This window comes from Chaetodon trifascialis, chromosome 20 (genome assembly GCF_039877785.1).
Source record: "Chaetodon trifascialis isolate fChaTrf1 chromosome 20, fChaTrf1.hap1, whole genome shotgun sequence".
Classification (NCBI taxonomy): domain Eukaryota; kingdom Metazoa; phylum Chordata; class Actinopteri; order Chaetodontiformes; family Chaetodontidae; genus Chaetodon; species Chaetodon trifascialis.
The window spans coordinates 21,281,066-21,300,363 of NC_092075.1; the positions used below are offsets into that span (position 1 = coordinate 21,281,066).

At 42.5% G+C, this 19,298-nt stretch overlaps 2 protein-coding genes across 3 annotated transcripts in view; both read left to right on the forward strand.

Annotated features, from left to right (window-relative positions):
- Positions 1–1,633: 1,633 nt before the first annotated feature.
- Positions 1,634–17,381, forward strand: odf2a (outer dense fiber of sperm tails 2a). Of its 2 annotated transcripts, none has more exons than XM_070989625.1 (19): positions 1,634–1,776; positions 2,395–2,511; positions 2,765–2,878; positions 2,992–3,174; positions 3,828–4,015; positions 5,266–5,404; positions 6,869–6,994; positions 7,882–7,956; positions 8,156–8,227; positions 8,416–8,532; positions 8,756–8,941; positions 9,263–9,372; positions 10,780–10,915; positions 11,172–11,282; positions 11,400–11,663; positions 12,168–12,268; positions 13,720–13,882; positions 15,296–15,421; positions 15,509–17,381. In XM_070989625.1, the coding sequence occupies exons 1-19, from the start codon at positions 1,774–1,776 to the stop codon at positions 15,677–15,679; spliced, it is 2,502 nt and encodes an 833-aa protein (XP_070845726.1). In that variant the 5' UTR covers positions 1,634–1,773; the 3' UTR covers positions 15,680–17,381. The 2 variants fall into 2 exon arrangements, with proteins under 2 accessions (XP_070845726.1, XP_070845727.1); XM_070989626.1 differs by having other exon boundaries at positions 1,644–1,776; positions 6,872–6,994.
- An 819-nt stretch (positions 17,382–18,200) lies between these two features.
- sptan1 (spectrin alpha, non-erythrocytic 1) overlaps positions 18,201–19,298 on the forward strand; it is a 34,654-nt gene continuing 33,556 nt past the window's right edge. Inside the window, exon 1 of the mRNA XM_070989637.1 lies at positions 18,201–18,300. The gene's annotated coding sequence lies outside the window, so the exon portion shown is untranslated. The remainder of the gene's footprint in view (positions 18,301–19,298) is intronic.

The window sequence follows — 19,298 nt, forward strand, 5'->3', positions numbered from 1 at the left end:
TGTGTGATGGTGAAGTTCTGGAAATATTCTAAATATAGTGTACACTTAAACTGCTATTGATAATTTTAGGTGGGCCTTTTTATCAGTGGGTAAAATACATGTTTTCTGCTGACCCTGTCCACAGCAGTACACTGCTTTGCTTCCATCCCTGTACCACCCTCTGCTTCTCCAAACTGGACTGGACTATAGGTGACACACTGACTATGGAAAAGGATCTTATTACTGCCCCACTTCAACAAACCTGAACAAGGGTTATAAATATAGAATTATAAAAGGCTTCGCGTCAAAAAACAGAGTGCAAGATATCATTGAGCTTGTTTGCAACTGAACACAGAGATTATAACATAGGACACCTACAGCACTGACACTTTGCATGTCAGTACTGTGGGGGCCTACATGACACATCGATTCAAACCAGGTGAAACTATCCATCCATCCATCCATTATCTATACCGCCTATCCCTTTCGGGGTTGCGGGGGGCTGGAGCCTATCCCAGCTACAATGGGCGAGAGGCGGGGTACACCCTGAACCGGTCGCCAGCCGATTGCAGGGCCACATGAAAGGACAAACAAACATTCACACTCACACTCACACCTACGGACAATTTAGAGTCATCAATTAACCTAATGAGCATGTTTTTGGTCTGTGGGAGGAAGCCGGAGTGCCCGGAGAGAACCCACGCATGCACGGGAAGAACATGCAAACTTCACACAGAAAGGCCCCGCCTGACCCGGGGATCGAACCGTCAACCTTCTTGCTGTGAGGCACGCGCACTACCTGCTGCGCCACCGTGCAGCCCCAGGTGAAACTATCTCTCCGCTATACTGCTGTCCAATTTCAAAATTTTATTTTGAAAGTTCGTACCGGAAGTGACGGTATGTTGTCGCCGCTCCCTTGAAATCTGTGTGCTCACGACCCTCCAGTGGTCACAATGAGGAATTACAATTCCATATTTTTCAATGAGAATACTATTGTGACGTTGAAATACGTCAGATGAGACATGGCGGATGTCCTGAGGTGACAGGTAAAGGTTTAAAAAAGAGGGCGGTCTCAGTGACCTCATATTTCATACCTCTTTCAATGTTTTCGTCCATCTTCATTTACATTTATCTCATTTACTGTTTTATTTTGACTCTCTTTCCATCCGTCCACACTGTGGGTGAAGAACCATCATCTGGCTGATGACCTGAATGTGTTTGACTGCACGTTTGATAAGCCAACACACACCTCTCACCCACTCCAACTCAGACACCCGTCCAGCACCCGGACCATCAGCACTGGAGCCCCCCAGGAAATGTGTGTTCTCCCCTCAGCTCTTCAACACAAATGACTTCATGTCAGGAGACCCATCTGTTAAACTTCTTAGTCGTAGGTGTTCTCAAACAAATTAGCAGCTATTTAAAGCGAATTAAAAACAGGCAGCCTGAGTTATGTCAAGCCATCTAGTCAGAGCATTTACGACGTGCACTCTAAAGGGGGACTTCTCTTTACACACTGAAGATCTTTGATACTACGATAGCTTGTTGGGGTGAGGGTGTTGCTAAGGAACGTTAAAATATTGAACCTGGTCCAATCACGGTTGGAGGAAGATACCACATGCTTGAAATTGACCAACCAGAGAGAACTAGCGTCACTACCTGTTGAAGTTTATCCAAGCTTCCAGTCCAACAGACTTTTGTGTTCTCCTCCTCATTTTGCCTGCTGACTACAAAAAGCCGTTCTTCTAATGAAAAATATTTTCAAGTGTCGACTGGTATATTTTGGCTTCTCACATGGTAAGACGGAGAATTTGTAAGTTAGCTGCAGGCTAGCAAAGCTGCTGTCAAGGTTAGCTAGTAAATTATGGCTAATGTCAGGCCAAAGTAGAACGTTACTTCCTGCGAAGCTTCGTTGTGTTTTGATGATTAATGTCATGCATGCTGACAGACCCACCGGAAATCGTCTGTAAACGGTGTTAGGTTGGAATTCATAGGTTTGTTTGTTTGGAATTAGCTGTTTAATTTGACTTAGTATAACTGTGTATGAGATTAGCTAGTATTTGCCACTAAATTTTATTTCATTTTTGGATAATATATTGCACAATAGTCTATTCCAAAGAATACACTTTAAAGTTCCCCAAACATTTTTCCATTGTTCCTAGTTTTTCCTATAAGATTCTGCACATTTGTGTCTTTATTCCTGCTTGACATGATAGCAATCATACAGAAATCTTAGCTGTCTTATTTTGTGATGTATGGGATCATGTTCCCTGTGCTCCCACATACAGTACACCTTGAACACATCCCTCCCGCCCCTTTTCTTCAGGCCTCATGCCATCAGCTCAACACTTACTTCGATGGTAAATTGTGATCGGTTGAATTGGTTGGACATACTAACCACCTGCTGTTTCACAGAGGAAAGCAGTGAGAAATCGGTCAAGTTCACCTCCAATTCACGTGCACATCAATGAAACCACACCGGTCCACGTGCACGTGAAGAGCCAGAGGATGAGTCCTGCCAGGACTCCTCAGGTTAGAGATCATCCTTACTTGTCATATAAGAGATGTCATTTGTTTTCAGTGTTTTATTTAATATTGTAAATACAGTTTTCCAGATATATATCTCCTTGATCGTTTCCTTTTTTCTTATCAAAAGTTAGGAAATCTCCTTCTACTCATACCTGTCGATAGTACACACCTGTTCTCATACGATGTAGTTACTATGCAGCATAGTCAGGCCTGACAGATGCCAGTGACATGCTGCTGCACACTCTGTGTTTTAAAGGGGAAGGCCAAGGCCCACAGAGCGAACCTTGTTCCTACAGCCAAGGTCAAAACTCGAATGCCATGGATACCACCAGGAAAGGCCTCCATACGGGATGCTTCATACAAGTGGGAGGTAACACATCATAAATCATATTGTCATTGTTAGTAAAAGATTGTTCGTGCCTCAGCTTTGTAAAGGATTCATCTAGGCAAAAAAGAGTTACTGAAAGTGTAATTTGCACCAAGGGGCCAACGCACCGTCTTGAGATCACACCACCGCTCCCTGAACCAGAACCTGAACACTCCCAGTCTGTGCTGCGATTGGCTGACCTCACATCAGAAGAAGAGGAAGGGCTGCATGGACAAATCAGGCAGTATGAGAGGAAGATTGACAGCTTACTCACCGAAGTCAGCTCTCTGAAGAATGAGGTCAGTTTGATCTGAGCAGGTCTGCATCACAAGTCCTTCCCTTATCAGGTCCCTATCACACTTAAATCCACAAACAGATTTGACATTGTATTGGCCTCTTATCTGCATTTTTATTTTAGATGTTATTGATGTTTTATTGTTCGTGTGTGGGCAGGCAGTGACTTAAATAGACTCAAATCATTATTTAACATTTAGCAGAAAGATCATCAATGATTAATTGTGATTAATTGATTAATTAAAAGTGCTTTCCAAGTCAGGATGAAATAAAAAGATCATTAACAGGGAAATGATGGCTGGAATGCAAATAAAAAGTGGTGAAAATCATTTCTGACATATGAATACAAAATTCTGATTAAAGGGTAAAGACTTGTTTTTTGCTATGATATGAGTTATTGTGTGTAGTGGTAGACATCGTGGGGATATTCAGGTGAAGCACACAGACCACCAACGCGAGTTCTGTACAGATTTGTTCAGAATATTACTCTGACATGAATTACAGGTTCAAGATCTGCACTGATGGTATCCATCAGAAAGGGCTGAGCTTTGAAACCCTGTTTTATTGCACCCTCACAGAGTTTGTATGACTGATGTCCCCAAAGACGCCAGTAATATATGGCTTGTTTGTGTCTGTCCGTGTGTATGTTTGCATGCAGGTGGAACTGCGGAAGAAGGAGCAGCTGCTGGAGCGTCAGTCGGAGCAGCTGAATGTCTCCCAGCGGGTGATCGCTGAGCAGGAGGAGGAGCTGGCTGAGGTGACCAAAGAACTGGAAGAGACTGAGAGGGAGAACACACGATTACGGCAATCCATGGAGAAGATGTTGGAGGAGACCGACTACACCAGGCAAATCTTAAACTTAACACATTTACAGCGCTTCATATGAGAAAGGGTGGACAGGAAGTACAGTCAGTGGAAAACACTTCTTCGTCTGAACTTAATGATTTTGGTTATTGAGAATTGTGGTAAGGCTGGCCAGAGTGAATGTCTCAGAGATCAGTGTAGATAGTTATGTTACAAGAAAGTTATAGACTGAAGCAGACAGGCTTTACTCAGGGACAAATGTCCTGATGTCATGAGCCATCAGAGACATTATTATTGGGCAAATACGGTATTGGTCTTTAACTTAAATCTTATTTGGGTAAAAGCCAAGTCTGCACAGTGTTGACATACAATTGATCAAAACAAATTCAGTAAAGTGGTTTCTCACATAAACATTAGAATAATTTTAAAGCTTAGCGGAAGTCAGAGTAAGGGTGCTGGGGCGGTGAGGTGGAGTGTGTGTGTTTATTCTCAGGCCTGTATTTATCTGATGTCCCAGGATCACTGTGAGGAATCACCCTGAAAGTTTAACTAAGACTAAAACCAGTCCTTCCTCAGAGTAGCACTGAGAGACACTTCCTGCACTGACTTTCAGCAGGAGCTCGGCTACAGTATACTGCACATGCAGCAGTGATGTTTAAAGCCCTGTGTGGGCTGTGGTCAACTCTCCTTGAAGAACTTTTGTTTTCCACTGTCTAAATCCTCTTTCAGTTATGCCTCCCAATAACTTAAATTTTTTCTTTTGTAATTAGGTTGGGCATGGGCGTCTGAAAAAGGGTAATCAGCTATATCTTTACAAACATCATCATAAGCAGGTGTCATTCAGGGGAACATGATAGTGTTCAAATCAAAGTCTCACTGTGCTCTTATTAAGGACCTTCTTACTGCTTGAATGAGGGGTTGTTACAGAGCACACAAAGACAATCCCAGGCAGACAGACTCAGTGTCTGGTTGTAAGTCCTTGTCCCAGTGACTCAGAGCCATGCTAGCTTTATATAGCCTTTTGGAAATAACTTTACACCTGGGATGTGGAATAGAACGAATGGCGGGTGTATCCAGGGTGAAAATATTGAGGACAAAGAAGAGCTGCTCTGTCTCATGCCTCTCCAGTGGAAAGAAGGTTAGAATTCAGATCCTGTTTATCTTCAGCCTGAGGGCAGATTAAAGGAACATCTGATGTAATTGTTCTCCTTTTATACTTGAGGAGTATTGGTATGATCACAGTGAGGCAAAGTTTGCATGCCAGTGCACTGATTCCTGTCTCGTCCTTGCAGATTAGACGAGGACAGTGTGCAACAAGACAAAGATGCTCTTCTCAGGAAACTGATGGAGGCTGAGGAAGATGGGACGGCAGCTGCAAAGCAAGTCTCCGCCCTGCGAGAATCTGTTTCCAAACTGTGCGGTGTAAGTGGTGTGAGTATTCATTCACTCAGTATCTGACCTCATTATGTGCCCTGTCAGGCCCAACCTTCTCTAGAAACCTGACAACTCTAGAGAGCGGCAGGCTGCTGTCACATCCAAGGCCATCAGGTACGCGAAGGAGAAACAAAGCTTTTCTGACTTTGTAGCTTTCGCTGGAACAAAGCAGCACATTTTAGTTGCCGTAAATGACCACAATCAATGTTGATATGATGCAATTCATTTACATGTCAGAATGAATTCCCATACCTTTTTTCGGTAAACCACTGTCTTTGTTTCTCTGTCTTTTTCTAAATTTCATTGATTTTCAAAACAAACACACACACATTAAACTTAACAAAAAAAGGAACAATCACAGCCATTTAAGAAATTTAACAACACACATTACAAGAAGAGAAGAGAGGTCAACTGCATCCCAGTATTAGGCTGCTCCTTTCCAGAGAGGGCAGGAAAGAGTGTGATTCACTCTGAGAGTGAATCCACCGTTCTGGAGTAAATCTGACATTTCATACATGTCATTCCCCTTAAAAGTAGATGAGAGATTTTCCATTGGTAAGACTGTGTATAGTTTACCTGTGCCACTGTGTTACAGTTGGGGGTTTATCTCAATACATACTTTAACTAACAACAACAGCTTTGAAGGTTAACATGAAAACATTCAGGAGAGAAGAACAACCAAAACGATGGACGTTGCAATTTTATTTCCATGTGCAAGATTATGCAAAGCTTTTTAAAGATATTTTTCCAGAAACTGTCACAGGACATTGCCATATTAAGAGCAAATCAGTTCCTTTTTACAGTTTTTGCACAAAAGAGATATGTTGGGTCTTCATGTGTGAAGAGGCTGAGGTGTATGTGCAGCCCATGAAATATTCACTGGTCCTCATTTAATGAACAACACCACTGGTCGAGGCTTACTGTCATTCTACGGTCCTTCTCCCATGTTCTGATGATTTTATCAGCGCTATATTGATCCAGGACCTGCAGCCTCTGATACACAGGGAAATACATTTTTTGGAATATTGGGAGTAAGGAAAAAGTTGTCAAGACAGCTCCTAACATGTTTATCATCAGGAAACTTGCAGGTAGTAAATATAAAATGTCTAATCTGCAAATATACAAAAAGATTATGTGGGAGATTCCACATTAACCTGGAGCTGCTGACAGGACGTAAGTGTCTGTGTTTCAAACCTCCTTTTACAGAGTCCTTTTACAGAACATGTTCAACCTGTCTGTCTGCCTGTCTGTCTGTCTGTCTGTCTGTCTGCCTGCTTGCCTGTCTGTCTGTCTGTCTGTCTGTCTGTCTGTCTGTCTGTCTGTCTGTCTGTCTGCCTGCCTGCCTGCCTGCCTGCCTGTCTGCCTGCCTGCCTGCCTGCCTGCCTGCCTGCCTGCCTGCCTGTCTGTCTGTCTGTCTGTCTGTCTGTCTGTCTGTCTGTCTGTCTGTCCGTCCTGCTGAAGAAGCTGTCCGGCTCTGAGTCTTCAGTCTTGGCCCGTCAGAAGGAGCTGTTGCTACAGAAGCTGGAGACATTTGAGGCTACAAACCGAACTCTGCGGCACCTTCTCAGAGAGCAGCATGGATCCCAGGTACTGTGTGTGAGGCATCTTCAACACACTGTCTGCTAATACACCAGTGAGTCAGAAGTTGAAGCAGGGGCACAGGGAGCACTGTGGCCTTTTGAATGTGAAAGGAAGCAGAGAGAAGGAGTTTGGATTGACTCGTTCTTACAATGAGAACATTTTCAGTTTCTTACAAAATGATTGAATTACAATTTTATGAGTCTGGAAAATCCATAATGATAACTAGATACTGAACGAGAAAATGCTGCAGTTCAATGACCAATGAATGAGTCTTATCTCAACAAAAAACTACTCCTCTTTGGGATCCCAGGAGGCAAACTAAAATATTCAGTTTGAGGCTCAAAACATCTAATCAACGATTACTCTCAGGACATACTGGGCCTCTTCCTCTGGTGAGTAATGTTAGATGTGCACATTTTCTGAATTCATTAATATTCTGAAGGCCGGATAGGAAGCTCTGTTGGGCGGGATTTGACCTGCAGCGCGGTTTTTGATGAAATGGGCTGTGTCCTGATTGGCTGACTGATTCTGAGAAAATTGTCTTGGATTAAGGGAACTACCGCATCAAACCAGACATCAATAAATAAAGTTATTATTGTTAATACTATGTCGAACTTATTAGAAATTTGGTAGAGAAATCGATTATGGATAAAAACAACCTGAGGGGAATATGTGTTTTTGGCTGACACAGCGAATTAAATGTCTGACATATCAACACAAATCAAGATACTTTGACTAGACGCCAAAAAAGCACAAATCCAGTAATTGGATTTCATCAAGTATTTCCATAGAGATAAAACAACATTGTCCTCTGACAGCTGACAGCTAAGTTGATATTGTGTCATGGTATATATTGTCGTATTGTTCTGTGTTGGTGGACTGTTTGTGAGCAGATGGAGTCAATGCGACTGTCAGAGCAGAAGGATGAGTTACTGAAGAGGCTGGCAGACACTGAGGCAGAAAATGCTGTGAGTTCGGTCAAATCCCACTAACTCTACTTTATTTTGATTTAATTTTCCTAAATGTTCTGTATTTTTCCTTTCCTTCAAAGGGCTTACACACACCATATGTATTTTCCCATGTTTTGTGTTTATCTTCATGTAAAACACCTTGAGGTTTATGAAATGTGCTCTGTTAGTAAAACTTGCCCTGCCTTTCCTTTTACAGCATCTTGTGGTGAAGCTTCAGGAGAAAGACAGAGAGGTTAATCAACTCTCCAAACGTCTGGATACTGAGAAGGTACTGTGAGTGCAGCTGTTAGCAGATGTGATGCTTTTTACAGTCAATGCAGCTCTGTCAAAGTGTCTCACACAAGGATCAGAAACAAAGAAATATCTTGCCGAGGCATTTAATCCTTTAGCTATGTAGGTCAAAGCAGAATAACCATTTGTCCCTCATGTGAATTCTGCTGAATTTTGGGAATGCAGGACAACGCCAAGAGCACAGCTGATTTGTCCAAGAACCTGGAGGCAACAAGAGCACATTTACAAGGACAGCTCCGCAGCAAAGAAGCTGAGAACAACCGGCTTACTGTGCAGATAAAGGTTTGTCACGGTCATGATCTGTCTGTCCGAGTGCAGGCAATTATGTTGTGTAATTATTTGTTGTTGTTTCTGGTGTGCGTTAAGATTATATACTCGGTAAATGAAGTGCTTTTGTCACCAAGGCCACTGCAGCAATATGTCTTACCTATTTTTTGACACTCTGCTGTACAAGTTGAGACCAAATCCAACTGCAGTACCTTTCTTGTCTTTTCACCGGGTTCAGAACCTGGAGCGAGCAGCCAACCAGCAGAAGGCAGAGATGGAGCACCTGACGGAGCAGCTGGCGAAGCTGAAGCAGCAGGCCAATGCAGACCGAGAGGCTCTGAAACGGGCCACACGAGCCCAAAAACAGCGAGCAGAGCGCAGTGAGGGCACTGCAGGCCAGCTGAGCGTCCAGCTGCTGGACATGGTAGGACCGTCACAGAGCAGCAAGCTGCTCCACTACAACTAAAGATAGATTAATCAGAGACACACAAGACACAGACATGTGAGGGTCATATACGGTACTTACTGTTAACATCCTCAATAGGTGCATTTGTTAAACATGAGAGTGGTGGCCATGTTTTAAAGGAACACTCTTTCAGCAGTGAACTGCTCTTTCAGTCCTCTCGGCATGGCTTGTGTTGTGCTTTAAGCCCCGTCACACACATCTACACTTTGCACTGGTGCCTGTAACACAATCAAAAATATTCCACAGTGACCAAAAAATGTTTTCTTTTCTGTTCAACAGGAGAAGCAGGTGGCTGATGCACTGTCAGCAGCGGAGAGCTGGCAGAGTCACCATGCTCAAGAAGTAAAAGACAAGAGTAAACTGGAGATTGAAGTATCGCTGCTGAACAGGTAACTGCAGCGCTGTTACGGCTTCAGCTACAGGCGAGTGTAAGTGTTTGTCATCATGATAATCAGACACTGTGGAACTAGAGACAAGAGAGAGCCACCAATTTTTAGTTTGCATGGAGGACCTGTTCACAGCTAAGTAATGGCATGTCAGCGTAGTGACAGCTCTGTTTGGAAAATAATGAAATAATCTAATAAAGCTTCATAAAAACATTTCCCATAGCTTTATGTGCAGCTGCAGTCACAGCCAGACTGACATCTACCCACTGTCAGTGGGGCACTGTCAACATTATACTTTACTCTCAACACTGTACTTAGTTTTAGTATATTCAAAGTAATACTGAATCGGGGCAAATGTCTTGCATCTGTCATCTATCTACCTTCCTGGCCTTTATCAGGTGTGTGTTAGTAGAGAGGAATCATAAGGTCTCATGCAAGAACAGTTTTCTGTTCTTATCATAAACTCTTTTTTTACTTTTCACCATTTGCAGTCCGTATGCTCAGTGGTATGAGGGGACCCACAAAATAAGACAATATGAATTATCATTATGAATGTCATCAGGACAGAGCTGCACTGTAATAGACATATGGAGAGAACACATGAAGTTAGATGGTTAAAACATTCTTTCTAAAGCAAAGCAGTCCATGATGGAGGGCGGTCAAAGGGGTGTGACAGACGCAGATATGGAGAATTCAGGTGATGTCAGGTACAACAGAGGACGATCCCCTCGACAAACCTCCATAAAGACTTTGAGGCAGCTGTCAGAGTGAGAGGATTTTTCAGAAAATAAGAAATAACTGCAGCCATGATGCGCATCACATGGATATGGTGAAAATAATTGAATTTTGAATTTGAATTTATTTCATAACACATTTAAACTCTGAATATCATATATATATTAAGACATTATAATTAAGTCAGCTTAGTGCTTTTCACTCAGTGGACAAAGTCCGGCCTGGACCACATGAGAATTTCATTCGTGCCGAACAGAAATTTCTAAACAAGAGAGAGTTAGTGGATGTGACAAGTTATCTTACTCACTCACGTGTCAGTGGAGAAGGCATCTGTGTGTACGGGCGATTCTCGCATGAGGCGCATTGGATGCCTTTATATTGATGCACATTGAGTCATCAAACTTCATAACCGTGGCAACTGGGAGACGCCTAACAGCTGTTTTGTCCGCCCAATTCCTGAAGTAATCCACTGAGCAATCTGATTGGTGGAAGTGTATTGAATAATGCAGGAGGCTTGCACTGTCATGAAAGCAGTCCACTGGCTGCAACGAGAGAAAGAATTTGACTTTTTGAGGTGAAACGAAACCCCAGTGGGAATTTTTTTAAACTGTTCACAACTCCGCCGTTTTTAATAAATGAATGAAAATTTGACAGCCGTTGTGTAATATGATGCAGCCGAATAGCAGAGCTGACGGAGCAGCTGCACAGTTCAGAGGATAAAAGCCGAGTGGAGAGAGAAGCCCTGCTGGATCACCTGCATGGACTGACCACAGAGATCACTGCTGCTAAGCTGGAGAACCAATCCCTCAAGGTGAGAACACCCAGCAGTCCACAGAGAGCTGTAATTCACCTCACAGTGAGAACACATTCACTGAACGCTGAACTGATCTCGCCCTGATCAGCAATTCTACATGTGTGTTATGCTTTTGCATCTTGGATAATGCTCTTCCTCTCCCCATTTTTCATTCTAATAGACCTCCATTGACTTATATTACATTAGGAAGATGTACCGTCCTGTTAATTTAATAACTGCCGACACATCATCTGAAGCTGTGTGTTGCTGTCAGGTTACAGCGTCTGCCGTGGAGGAGAAACTGGCCTTGTCTCAGTCAGAGCTCCAGCAGGTCAAAGCTTCCATCAAGCAATATGAAAGCCTGCTGGACAGCTATAAGATCCAGGTACGTGAAGCGTACTGTGCTATTAAGAGTGCAAAGGTATGAGGTTGTGATAGCACAGCAGATTTCAGTCCCATGTATACTGTCAATGTTCATGAAGAGTTTGAACCCGCCGCACAGGTTGGAAAAACCCGGGCTGAGGCAGATGAGTACTGTGCTCGACTGGCTCAAGCGGAGCGGGAGGCCCAGGCGGTGCGGGGGGAGCTGGAGCAGGAGATAGAGGAGGTGCGCAGAGACCTGCTGAGTCGGCTGACGGAGCTGGAGCCTCTGCCTGAAGCCCTACGACGCTCTGAGCTCCAACTGCAGGAGGCTCAGGACAGGGAGCGCAGCCAGGAGAGACGCAGCATGGAGCTGAGCACGACCCTGACTGATCTCCGCATGAAGGTCACCACAGTCCTGTGCATACAAGCTCAAGTTAGCACGTCGACATAACCGTTAAAATTCCAGAAGTTAAAGTGATAATTTAATAGCGTGTCTAATGTTACCATTGATTCTGAGAAAACTTACTGAATGCTTTTGAATAAAATTGTTGTTTGGAACTGAGTAGAAAGTATGCACTGCACTTTTAGCACAAATAACTATTTGTAACACCAGGAAATATAGTAAGTGATTGGAAGTCATAGGATTTATTGTAATGTACATTGACGTTGCAACCATATAATTGTCCTTTTAAAGTGACTTAAACAACAGACAAATGAATTGCAGTAGCACTAACACTAAAAACAGCATTAACCTCCAACAAAGTTCATATTGAAGTTAAATTTTGCCATTTGATTCATTTCACCTGGATATGTTACTGGAGGTAACATATCAATCTAAGTAGGAAACCTAATTCTTGGACATACAGTTCATGTCATCTGATAAGAGACTTGTCCTGTGTTGTATTAGGTGGAGACCCAGGGCAGCCAAACCGAGCTTCTAAGACAGAAGAACAAGGTGCTGCTGGAGGAGAACAGACAACTTCAGCAACAAGTGGAGACTTTGGAAAGGTCAGTACTTCCTCTTTTCTACACTGGCTTTGATGCTTTGTTCAGACCAGGGGTTTTCAAAGTCTGACATCATTAGTTATTATCAGGTCCTGTTTGGAGTGTACAGACAATTTAACATGAGGTGCCAGAATCCTCTGGGAAGTTGTCCTCGGAAACTGTTTGGAAAACGGCAGCAACTTCCAAAAAAGTGCTTGGCGGGTGATTGGATGAACCATCTGTCTAACGTTGTCTGTCATGGGCTTACTAAAACCAATCAGATCGATGTTGTGTCGTACTCTTGCCAAAGCCAGTTAGGAGAAGAGCAAAACATTGTTCCTAAAAGCCCTCAGTGCTGCTCTTTGCTCTTCTTTCAATGAAGAAACACTCTTCAGTTTTGATAGAGCTGATGCTACAGCAATTCAATTCAATTCAATTCAATTTTATTTGTATAGCGCCAAATCACAACAGAAGTTGTCTCAGGACACTTTCCATATAGAGCTGGTACAGACCAAGCTCTTTTATCTACAAAGAAACCAACAATTCCCCCATGAGTAAGCACAGCATCTACGCTAACCTCTTTAGGAGCCACCATTGTTGTTTTCAAACGTAAATAACGCTCATCCATAGCTGTCAGTAGTTCTTCACAGGATATTTGGTCCACACTACTGTGGTTTGCCCATAAATGCGTAACTTGAAACCTGGCAAAATGGATTCTTGGCTCACGTGATCTGGTATCAGGATCAGGATCAGGATCAGGATCTCCAGCTTCTGGAGTTATAAGTGGCATCTTTTTTCTATGATTTCTAAGCAGATATATGGATGTTTATTGTTGACAGACATCAGATATAATGATATGGAAAGTGAAAGTGTCACCTCATCTAAAAATATGTATATGTACCATCATCGCTGTGTTCGGATTTGACTGAAATATGACTTTTGATACATATTGCAGCAGTCGGGCAATATGTACCGTAGCTTCTTTGCATCTCTGTGTCACTGCTGACCATGTTGTTGTGCGGCTACTTTACAGTAACTGACTTCTGTTGTTTGTACAACACCAACATTTAAGATCGGATCGGATAATCCTTTATTAATCCCACAGCAGGGACATTTGCAGTGTTACTGCAGCAAAGGGGATAGTGCAACAGAAAACAAGGAAACATAAACAACAGCACAGTTAACAGACAACGGTTGAATTTAACATTATGACACACAGGAAGTATTACGCACTTACAATGCACGTGAGTGAATTGATCAGTTTGAGCGTGTGTGGTCTACTGGCAGCAGCGTTGATTTTAAAGTCTGACAGCAGCAGGATGGAAAGACCTGCGGCATCTCTCCTTCACGCACCGTGGGTGAAGCAGCCTCTCTCTGATGGAACTTCCCAGCGCTGTCAAGGTGTCCTGCATGGGGTGGGACATGTTCGTCTTTTCATTGTTGTTGTTGCTTTCTGCTTTTCTGTCATCTCACAGGAAGCTAGAGGATGCTGGCAGTCAGAACAGCGACCTGAAGGCGGTCATTTCAAAACGGGAAGACACCATCCACAGCCATCAGCTCCACCTGGAAGACAAGACAAGGGAATGTTCCCTGCTGAGCCGAAAGCTGGAGGAGGCTCTGGATGATGCTCGCCAACAGGTCTGAAACTGACGACAGCTGTGAAACATTGGTCATACAAAGGGAAAGAATACAGTCGTAGATCATCATTAGCAGACCTCTGCATCGGCACAAAAAGCCGGGCAGATGCAGAGGTTCACAGGATGTACAGCTAAGAAGTTGAACCTTAGCTGCTTTTTACCAGGAGATGGTGTTCGGTACTCCCCCCTTTACATAGCTTGTCCTTAATAAACATGTTCTTCCTTGCTGTCATCCTCAGTGTCTCCCTCACTGTCCTCTGCTGAAAGGTAGATGATGGAGGTCTGTGGTTGACCGTCCAATTAGTTAGTGAGCACAGGTCAACAGCTGGCTTTGGGTCAAATATCTCTGTGTTCATCTTTGACTGTGACTGTGCATCAGTGCTGAGAGACGAGTGTGTGACAGATGAGATCTGTACTTGGTTTGTATTATGTTGAGACGTGAGACTCCTCTCTCACATGCTGCACTGCTCAAAGGCAGGGGAAGACACAATTTCACCACCTTGTTGATGTTAGATTTCACTATTTGGACCAAGTCTGACCCAAAGGATGCTGCCAGCCTGCTGGCTTTAAGGGCATCCATTCTGTCACCGTGGAGTCTCTGTTCCCCCTTCACATAAATAACATGCAGCTCCAACATTCACTCCCAGCTGCTTCAATATGCATAATCCTCAGACATACATTCCCAATTCCAAAACAGCTGGCACACAGTGTAAAGCATAAATTAAAGTGTGAAGTGAAGTGTTCCTGAGTCCATGTAGTCATATCCTTTATACAATCATGTGTTCACAAAGTCATGAACGTCCCTCCCTCCTTGTTTGTGAACGACTGAGCTTTTCCAGGATGCTCCTCTCATACCCCCTGTTACCAGTGAACGTGTTTACCTGTGGAATACTCCAAAAAACACCTGTTTGGAACATTCCACAGGTAAACAGGTTGATCACAGATTCCTAACTTTCCCAGTCTTTAGTTGTCTCTGTCCCAACTTGTTTCATGTCCCAACATGAAACATGTTGCTGCATCAGATTCAGACCAAGCATATATTTACAAAAATCAGTGAAGTTTAAGTAAAACATTAAATATATTGTCTTTGTGTTGTTTTCAGTTGAGTGTATGTCACAATGATTGATGTCAAATGTGCTGACAAGAAGCCTGTGTAGATGACACTGTTGCATTACCATCTGCTGTAATGTAACATCTTCACAGTCCATATTTGTACACTTTGGGAGGATGTTGTTCATCTTATAACTCAGCCCGCATTCAGTTGCTGCCTGGTACATAAAGGCATGTTTTGAAACGACTGGAAGTTCTGTGTAGCAGTCATGTGTCCCCCTGTATATAGGGCTATATTAGTTATCAACTGTTTTTTCCCACATTTGCCCATTAACTAAGTCTGATATGTCACATTTATCTCCAGATGTCAGAGACAAGAGAACGTGCTGCCACCAAAGAACGCTCCACTCAATCCAAGATATTGGACCTAGAGACCCAACTTAGTAAGACTACCTCAGAAATAAACCACTTGCGACGCAGCAAAGAGGAGGTAAAGGCTACCAATAAGAGTGTGCTCAAAATCTGTTTGTATCAGCTGTGTCAGTAGATCTGTAAGGTGTGTATTTCTGATGCTCAGGTGGAGCGCCGCTACCAGAGCCGACTGCAGGATGTGAAAGATCGCCTGGAACAGTCAGACAGCACAAACCGAAGCCTGCAGAACTACGTCCAATTTCTCAAAGCCTCCTACGCCAATGTGTTTGGAGACTTGGCCCTCAGCAGCTCACTGCGTGCCTCCTCACCATCTTGACATCGCTGTTTGATATGCACACATTCTAAAACAGTGCTGTGGGTGGAGCATGTTCCTTTATAGATTTGCTAACAAGAGCTGGAGGAAGCAGGATCTTGGCCTGCTAGTGTGACTTTTAGAATGTAAGACTCGTTTCTGGAAAGATATGTTTAGAACTGAATTGGTATACAATAAAATGTGGCTTTCCATTAAAACACTCACACAAATCTTGAAGTGTTTAAATGAAGTATGTAAAAAAAATGAGTGGAAAAAGTCACTTCTAGTGGTGGTATCCAAAATAACAAAACAAAACAGCAACACAGAAACAATACATGCTGCCTAGACACCTCTCAACCACTCCCACAGATTTGACCCAGAGACACTGAGAATCAGGATGAGAAGCAGAATGGTTGGAAGAATGCTATAATCACATGTGGATGGCTGTTAGTCAGCTCCAACATCTTTCAACCAGATGCTTTAATCCATTATATGTATTTCTAACACCTTTGAGTTATTCTAACATCAGGTATGAGCTGAGAGGAGATGAAGGCCTCAAAGCTTCACAAGCACAATGCAACTTCTGACACTGACATGTGAGATTGGCTTGGTGATAAAGTATGTGTAATGCAAAATGTGCAAACGTAGTGAACTGTGTACATCCAAGATCTCACCTCCAATTTTGAAACTGTAACACATGTGCATCCAAAATGAAATGCCCATCTTGGCATTTGTAGTGTACAAACTACCTTGGTTGCTTCACTACCAGTGTGACTGGATACCTGTTGGCATAATAAAACCAGAATGTCTTGCTATGTAAAGGGAGACGTAACTAACATCATGTTTCATCTCATGTAGTTTTTCCATGTTTGGGATACTCAAGCCATGCAGTGAGCATCAGTGATTAGAGTCAATAATGCAGTGCGGGCACAAGTGGTTGTATGAAAGGACAGCACGGTAAAAAAATAGTTTAACGGATGGAATTCTAGAGCTTTGATGGTTCACACAAACTGAACTTAGTGACTGTAACCTGCAGCCTTTTGTCGAATCAGCTCTCTGAGGCTCAAAGAGAAAGCAACGTTTGGTCTCGCTTGCTTTTCTTACTTTTCCTATATTTTCTATTTAATCTTCAAGACTAAACATCAACACCAAGTATTGTCATTGTATTTCAAGTTACAGTGGTGACTGTTACTTTTGATGGCGCCTTGTGGTTTTTCAGATTGAATGTTGGCTTCAGAAATGTGTGATTGGTAACTGAAGTCAGTTTTTGTATTTTCATGCCAAAAACAATAGAAATTGCTCATTTTTTTCCCTCAAACCTACACAGTATCTTTTGTCTGGGTTGATATGTTTATTACCAGAATTAAAAGACTACATACTGTATTTTACTGCTTCACAATAAAACGATGGATTTGTTTATTTATTTATTTATTTTTTTATATTACAGTATCCAAGCCATCCATAACATATTCTGCACTTAAATACATCTATGATCATTGATTGTATGGAGCTGATCGGTGCTATCGCTGTCCTTTGGCTGGTACAGGACAGTGTGTGTCAAAACTGTTGTTTTGGGTTTACAGTTTCACAAACTACATTAGTTCATAGCTGTTGATTGTGATTTGTTTTCATAACTATTTCATAGAGTCTATTTAATAACTGAATAATTGATATCCACTATGAATGACTTAAAAGTGGCAATAAAACAACAAAATGTTTTGAACCTGAGTCAAACTGATTGAAGATTGACGTTGCCTGTGCTCTTTTCTCTATTCTCTCATAAATAGGCCTGTACGATGAATTGTCCCCTTAACTATTCACATAGTCGTTTTAGAGGATGCAGATTCACATTATAGTGGTGTGATTAGGACTGAAAATGAACATATTGAGTCCACATGAGGAGAGGGCTTTCAAAATGGAAATAACACATGCAAAACAATACTGCAATCAACCAATATGTAACAGCTCATGAACAGATGACCTCTTGTCTGATAAGTCCTTGTGGTAGTCAGCTGATAGAGAAGCTGCTGAAGGAATTCTCACAGACAACACTGCTGGTTATAGAGAAATGATGTAAGGGCTGAAATGTTTTTTATTCACAGTTGAGCACAGACTGTGCAGTTCAGTGTGAATAACTGAAAGCAGTCATTGAATCAGTTTACTGTTAGTGCCACATTGTATACTGTTACAACAATACAGTGTCTGCCTAAAGGATGGGAGCACAATGTTTCAATAAAATAGTTAAAAAGCACCCAGCCCTGCTTTGACCTGCACTAATTTTATTAGGCACAACTTGTCTGTGAGCAGCAAGCATCAAGTCTGCCTCACCTGCTTTATACACTGTTTGTCTTATAGTGTTTTCCTGTACAGTCGGGGGGGCGGGGGGTGTATGAAGTGTAAGTCTGAAGAAAAAAAAAAAAAGCTTCAATGTTTGAATATTTTCTTTATGAAATGCGGTACACATTTTGAGTGTTATGCTGTTTCGGTTACTTCCGGTATTTATCGGCTCTTTCCGTACAGCTGCAGAAATTACGTCACGTTTGCTTAAAAAAAAAACAGCTACCATCGAGAGCAGCCTCTCATCCTTCGTCCTCGATCCGCCTGGATAACCACCATTTCGTAAGCTCTTCAGACGACAGACAAAGGTACGAAAAATGCTTATATTTTTTTGAGTCGGTTATTTTACAACAAGTCCATTGCACAATGTAGACCGTGCGTTCCTACTTGCCCTGTTCTGTTAATTCAATTTGTGCTCTCTGTCATGGGTGCGTTAGCTCGATGGCTAACGCTAGCTAGCTGCAAGGGTTCCTTTGGTTGAGTGATATTTACAGTAACGTTACGGTCGTAACGATAACAGCAGGCCGGGCATTGCAGCTTTCCGCTCAAGCTGCGTGTGTGTTATGTTAGATATTATCTCGTTAAATGTGTCACTAGCCACCCCACCAAATGACATTCTGTTAACGTTAGCTTTCATTGACGCCCGTCGACCTGCGTTGCGTTCACACAAAATGGTTGATTTAAAAATGTATCCGTCTGTTATGTGTTCCACCTTGAAAGTATAATGTGAACGTTATGATTTTGGTCGTTTAGATAAAATGCTCAAATTAACGAACAAAAGCAAGGGGTATGTTTCAAGCTGCTATCTGCTAACATGTCTGCTAGTTTACAACGTACATTTGCAGCGACCAAGTCTTATTCACTAATATTCATTGAAACAGGGCTTCACTCACAGTCTGTAAATTGCATTTTGAGTTTTGAATCAATTAATCAAATACCACTGAATCAAGAATGGGAAGGTTATATCGTTGGCTACAGTAGCTTGTCGGCCATGGCTGGAAGGGACCCGCCCTGAATACCTTTGGACATATGGCCCCAGCTGTCTGTCCTCTTATTACCCTGCATTTTTAAAATGCACTGGACGACAATGGCCGCTTAATAATTAACTCGTGTTGTCTGGTGGACGGATATACTTACTTGAGCAATATGTGACACAGTTTTGATTAATATGTTGTGGACAGCTAGTGTGACATGTTTCTCAGGCGTGGAATCAGGCTCTAAACAGGCTGTGGTATTTCCAGCAGAGCTTTGATGAAATATAGTTTACATAAAGATAGTGTAAATTCACAGTTTGCATGAAAACGGG

Excerpts from the sequence above, each read along its gene's own strand:
- odf2a (XM_070989625.1), top strand. Across the intron at positions 2,512-2,764 it reads GTCCTGCCAGGACTCCTCAG|GGGAAGGCCAAGGCCCACAG; the intron begins GTTAGAGATCAT and ends TGTGTTTTAAAG. Across the intron at positions 2,879-2,991 it reads ATGCTTCATACAAGTGGGAG|GGGCCAACGCACCGTCTTGA; the intron begins GTAACACATCAT and ends ATTTGCACCAAG.